The sequence below is a fragment of the Harmonia axyridis genome, chromosome 4 (assembly GCF_914767665.1).
Source record: "Harmonia axyridis chromosome 4, icHarAxyr1.1, whole genome shotgun sequence".
In the NCBI taxonomy this organism is placed as follows: domain Eukaryota; kingdom Metazoa; phylum Arthropoda; class Insecta; order Coleoptera; family Coccinellidae; genus Harmonia; species Harmonia axyridis.
The window spans coordinates 41420573-41427227 of record NC_059504.1 but is presented as its reverse complement, the minus strand read 5'-3'; the positions used below and the strand labels follow the sequence as shown (position 1 = coordinate 41427227).

Sequence of the window (6655 nt, the reverse complement as noted above, 5' to 3'; positions counted from 1 at the left end):
ACGTTTTTTATAGATTTTGGTATGCAAGAATCTTGTGATATGGCCAATATTATGGTGGTAGTCACTTTGTTGTCAATTTTTCCTTTTTTCCGGAATAATAATAAACTTTGTTATTTGAAATGGATCACCGTGTATATGTTCTATCTTTTGAAATTTTTAAGAAATACTGAATATTTTTTATGTAATGTATATCAGAATGCTATAACTTTGGAGTTATTAGTTCCATCTAAATTGTTTTTTCCGAAGTTAAAATAATACATATTTATATAGCTTTGATTGAATAAACTCGTTCAATTTGTGTCCACTTTGTTCACATTTGAGTAGTTGAATAATTTGCAATAAAAGTAATAGAAAAATGAGGAATTCTACCCATATTACCATATTTCACCTAAAATCATTAAAATCTCTTTTTTTTTTAATTAACACCAACCAATAGGTAATACTTATTTATTGAAAAATCGAAGTTCTTGTTGTAACAATCATAGCCATCCATATTAATTTAACTTCAGCGAAAATAATGTAAATGTAGCTAATAACTCCAAAATTATGGCATAGAGAACATTACATGAAAAATATTCAGTATTTCTCAAACATTTCAAAAGGCAGAAAATATAGAAGGTGATTCATTTCAAATAACACTGTTCATTATTATTTCGGAAAAAAAACTGACAACAATGTCAATACCATCATAATATCGACCATATCACAAAATCCTGCACACCAAAATTCATAAAAATTGTGCGACCCGTTTCAAAGATAATTAATCAAAATTAATTAATTAATCAAAACTCACTGAGTGTATACTGAATATATAAATTTGTATGTTCTTTTTGCTTCAACCTAAGATTTTTGAAATCAACGTCATTGAACGAATTTGATCTGATATCTGCAGCTGCATCTTGTTATCCTGCGTATAGGTGTCCCAAATTTAATGCTCACTGAAAATATCTCGAGAACTATTAGATTTTGTGTCCATTGTATAATTGTAATCAAGTCATATAAAGTATGTCCCATTCAAAAAACACAAACTCTCCTTTAAACAAAGATATTTAATTTCTATGATATGTTATGAGTATCAAATAAACTATAAAAATTACTGAAATAAACGTTTGAATTTTTTGAATATAATAATAATAATAATAATAATAAAGGTCTTTATTATTTAGACATTAGTTACAGACTTGAACAGAAACCAAGATATAGCGGACTCTTTGAATAAGTTTTTTATTTTGGAAACGCCCTGTAACTCGAGGACGAATCAAGATACTCGTAACTATGATCTTCTTTCTGATATCTCATTATTTTGAAGAAAGAGATCAAGGGTTCTTTGATGATTTTTTCTCTAAATCTAATAGTTTTCGACATGCTCTCAGTGAGCGTCAGATTAGGGACATCCTGTACAAGATCAACTGTTAATTTTTATTTCAATTTATTTCTCAATATGAATTTCTTAAGTTCTACATATTTCCATAGAAATAATATGCTAGATTTATCTACCTACCTAATATCCACTTTATTAAAATCGTTACAATAACTATTTAAAATATACAGAACTAACTGTTCTCTTTTAGATTTGTATAAACTTACGGACAAATTGTTCGAAATACTCGAAGTATGTCATAAAAAAATCTGCAATGACGCACCATAATTCAGCCGCAATTGCCATTATTTATCACTACTCCAAATCGTTGTATTAGATATGTGCATCCATATAGTTGATTTCACTATGATTAGAATGTCTATCGTTCGCTAAACTAGTGTAAGATGGTAAACCATTGTTCGCTATCTTTTTAACAGCATTTTTGGCTCCGTTCATCTTAGGTATATAGCCGTTGGTTTGATGAGAAATGCCATTGGCTACGCCGTTTGCAATAGCAGCTACTCCATTTGTCATACCTTTGGAGATACCGTTCGCCATATTTTTAGGAATGCCGTTTGCAATACCATTAGCAACGCCGTTTGCAATACCATTTGGAACTCCGTTTGCAAAACCATTAGAAACGCCGTTAGATACTTCCTTCGCTACGCCATTGGACAAATGTGCAGCACCATTAACTACTTTTTGACTAATTGTCTCAACAGGCTTGTCAGAAGGAGGTATAGCATGACCATTTGTTACAACGCCATTTGGAACAAAAGCTGTATAGCCGTTGGAATGGACATCTTCCATCTTCCTATCATTTTTCATATAGTCGACCAATCCCTGTATCACATTCCTGAAATCTTCCTGAACTGAAGAATTGTCTGTATCACCATCAACCTATGAAAAAAACTTGATTCAAACAATATTCAAAATGTAATATTTCCACAAGAAAATAGAGAACAAAAAACTTTCTTATTTGTGTATTTAAAGTAAGGTCTCCATTTATTTTTTTCACATTAAATAACATTTATTTACTAAGTTTTGTACATTGCTGTTAAGCTTGAAATCTATGCTATTTTTCTACGTAATCGCCATTCACTTCGATGAGCTACCTCATTCGTTTGACAAACTTTTGTATCCCCTCCTCGAACAACGATCCCGCCGCCTCGCGCAAGAACGAAATGACCGCTTCATGAACTTCTTCATCGTTCGCAAATTTCATTCCTCCTAGATGTTTTTTAAGAACAGGAAACATGTGAAGTCACTAGGGGTGACGTCGGGACTGTAAGGAGAGTGGTCCAACACATCCCAACCAAATTCCGTAATGAGTGACGTTGTTTTGTTGGCCACATGAGAACGCGCGTTGTCGTGACAATTTTCGGTATTGCAGGTTATTCACCAAAATTGAATGAATACTGAATAGAGTCTCTACTGCACACATCTTGGAGTTTTTCGGCTAACTCATTGAGAGTCAACCTGCGATCTTTCAGCACAAGCGCCTCAACTTTCCGCACTGTTTCGTCCGAGTGTGACGGCCTGCCGCTGCGCTCCTCGTCGTGAACGTTTAGTCGGCCAGCAGAAAATTCTCTACACCATTTTCGAACGTTTTTCACGTCCATACATTTCTCACAATACACTTCTTCCAATTGACGATGAATTTCTATAGGTGGAGTTTTTTTTTTGAGTGCAAAAACTTAATGACTGAACGTAACTCGCACCTGGCGGGAGCGATAACAATTGCAAAAGGGCTGCTACGTCAAGACTGAGCGTCCTAATGTGCTCCACCAGGTGTCGATTGGTGGAGGGGGGGCCTAACGTATAAAACAGTGTTGCCGGATTTCATCTAACTCTACTTGCGGCGATACAATGGCCTTGGAGACCTTACTTTAAATACACGCCTCGTATAATCTGCTCGACAAAATCTGAGAAACAAATTTCATTTTTTGTTTCAATTAACGTACAAATTTGTTGGTGCTTGATGCTACTATGAATGTACAGAGCAAGTAAGGGGCAATATTATTCCTTTATTTTATGCTACTATTGAGCCAAATTTCTTATTTTTGAACGATAATGTGCCACCCCATCAAGCTAGAGTTATCGATGAAGCTCTGGAAATCAATGGTTTTTCTGCATTTGGCCCTGCCCTCTTAGTTGCCAGACCTTAATCCCATTGAACTACGCTTGGGATCAGCTACAAAGAGCTTCCGATTCTTATCAACTACCTGTACATACACTTCAAGAAGTCAGGCGGCTTTTACCGCAACTCGAGAGAGAAATTGATCAAAGCTACTTCAATAATCTGACCCAAAGTATCCAAAGGCGTTGTCAGGCTGTGGTTGATTTTCGAGAAGGCGATAATCTTCATCGAATTTTATTTTGAATTTTTTTAGAGAGTTGATTTCGTATTACAAATAATAAAAATAAAACCTTAGCAGTCGACGCAAAAAAACTCAATGAAAAAAATAAAAATAAATGTACACCTGGAACTGGATAAGTTCTAAAGAAATGGGCAAAATAATGAGTTGGATGAGTGAGTGCGCATTCAGAATTCCCATATTTATATTCAAAAACTTGGTGAAAAAAATTTGGAAATGTTTGAAACAGTTTGAGGAGCAGTATAATCTAATCATTATTTTTTCAGTGAAAGGTTATATTGGATTAAGTACACTCACAATTGTTAGCCTTCCTATTTGATCCATTGTCTTCAGCATAGGTAAAGAAGATTGCCTGAAAATTTCAAGTCTTCTCCTGAAAGCTGTGACACTGTCATCTAGTCTTCCTCTGCCAAGTTGAAGCTTACTACAGTCTAAAAGTACCATTGTAGGTTTCTGTTTGAACTGAAACAGGAATTGATAGTTCATTGAATTCTTTGTTTTTCAGTCATTCATAATTTTTTACATTCGTTTTATTAATATTTTTCGATTTGATTATATAGGGATATAACATTAGAAAAATTGGTTAATGTCTGAAATTATTTATATTTGCATTATATTTGATGGCTAACAGACAATTTTTTAATTCCGGAGCAGGACTCGAAATCGCAACCTCAAATATTAACTTTTCCTAACCCTTTATAAGAGGTACTACTAACATTTGATTCCGGAAGAAGCGGTTCTTCGAAATGCAGTTCAAACTTTCAACTTCCTCGGTAGCTCAAATGGTGAGAGTGCTGAACTAGTGATTCGGAGGTTACGGGTTCGAGTCCCGCTCGAATAGGTACTTTTTCCGGAATTGAAAATTGTCTGATAGCCATCAAATATTATGCTACTGTAATTATAACAGTTATTTTCAAGAGAATAATTTTTATAATTTTTGATCAGTAGGACGAATTCGGCATCAGTGAATCAAACTTTGTTGTTTGGTCTCAAAAATTTTAAAATTCGAAAAATACAGACATTGTGATGAAATGATAGAGCGAACATTCGAAAACAGAAACAAAAATGACTTACTTTGGCCTCGAATTCCGTAACTTGTTGCATATCTCTTGGGAAACCATCTAGAATAACTCCTGGTACCATGAGGTTCATCGAAAGATTTGCCTCTACATACTTCATAACCAATTCTAGAGGAACCAACTCCCCATTTGTTATGCATTCTTTGATCCTGTTAGCTTCTTTGCTTCTTGGTAGTTCAGGAGGTTCTGCTGCTGATCTCAAGAATTTGCCCAAACTCACGTGGGCCCATCCTGTAAAGAAAAACACCATCTTCAAAACAAGGCTCATTGGCTAGAACGCCGGAGTAACAAAATTCGTACAAAATTTCGAGAGTTCATGTGGTTTCTAGAAGATGTTGGTTCGGATATGTAACAAAATGAATACTTTTTCCTTCAATACCTGTATCTCTGGCAGCTTGACTACAAAGCGCAGCTTTATTACTTCCTGGTCCTCCAATTACCCAAATCACAGGTGGCCATCCATTTTTCACAGGGGTAGAATAAGCTTCTGCATTATTAGCATTAACCGATATTATTTGAGTTTTAGGTCTTTCTACTTCAGTTTGTTCTCTTTCCGCTTCTTTACCCTGTGCTATTGATGCGAATGATTGCTGCAAAGAAAATGGAATATTGATCCTCTTATATCGCAAATGAACAGAAAATAAAGGATTTTCCAATGAAAGGTTTCATTTTGAATTGTCCCCTGTCTGGGTAGCTTTAACTTTTGCAGCTATCATATTTCTACATTAGACAAGTTAAAACTACTCCATTACGAAAAATGAAACAATTCACGCTTCAACGACACATTATAATTCTTACTGCGTGCCACAAAAGTAACGAATAATCGCAATTTTTTAGAGAAGTATTCTGGCTTTGTTATTTCCTGAAGGGGTGATCACAATTGGCCATCGAGGTTGGCTGTTATAGACCTTTTTCTTTGGGGTCACGTGAATTATAAGGTATATTCTATGTCAATGCTCCACAAACGATTCAAGACCTTAAGGATGGAATCAGGGCCGGCGTTAGGGGCGAAACAGCGGAGCGACTGTTACAGGCGCCTTTATTTGAGGGACGGAAACTCGGCCAAGTTTGCTGGTCGCCTTTTCATATTTAATCCTTGATTTATAAAATCAACACAATTTTGATCCGCTCCACTGTTTTTGTCAGTATTTCATTCCCTACAATAAAAATGTCCAAACCGCCTGTATAATAAATAACACATGGCAGCCCAACCTATATAAACAGAATTCCCTATTACCCTCATTGAAAGAAGAATGAAATTAGTTTTCGACGCAATACATAAACCCTACCGCCCTTTGTATCTTGTTGTGTGATAGGTAATCAAGCTTCGATCGTACGCAGCGTCATGTGGATGTGAAAATCAGATATAGTACTTAATCATTATTCATCGGGGTCGAAGAAATCCAGTAATAATCAAAATGAAACCTAAGACAGGGGAGTAAAAGAGATTTTCGCATTTTATTATCTACTTACCCTGGTGGGAAGTTCTGTAGATACGTCACTGGGGATAGGAGCAACCTTTCCATTGCTGAAAACTGGTGGATTATCCTGCTGGCCTAAGATTCGAAATAGACTTGATTTGAAATCGCTATATACTTCTGAGGGATGACGTTCACCGTTGATCTGTTGAATAAAAAACATATATCCACTATATATTATTTGGAATTTTCCTATGTTTGTGGCATAATAATTCGAAAAAAATAACCGTAAAAGTATTTCTCATAAAGCTTTATACAGGGTGTTTTTGAATTGATGAAATCATTTCACGAGGTGATCCTTCGAATGCAATTAAGAGGGTCTTTCATACAATTCTTTGTTGATTCTTCTTTTAATTTCAA

The 6655-nt window shown here is 35.2% G+C and overlaps 1 protein-coding gene across 1 annotated transcript in view; it reads right to left on the bottom strand.

Moving 5' to 3' along the window:
- Positions 1-1186: 1186 nt before the first annotated feature.
- Positions 1187-6655, bottom strand: part of LOC123678442 (adenylate kinase isoenzyme 5) — a 39278-nt gene continuing 33809 nt past the window's right edge. Inside the window, exons 6-10 of the mRNA XM_045615470.1 lie at positions 6291-6440; positions 5197-5407; positions 4813-5048; positions 4036-4200; positions 1187-2260 (exon numbers count right to left, since the gene is read on the bottom strand). Coding sequence (XP_045471426.1) covers positions 1694-2260; positions 4036-4200; positions 4813-5048; positions 5197-5407; positions 6291-6440 — 1329 coding nt within the window. The 3' untranslated portion in view covers positions 1187-1693. The remainder of the gene's footprint in view (positions 2261-4035; positions 4201-4812; positions 5049-5196; positions 5408-6290; positions 6441-6655) is intronic.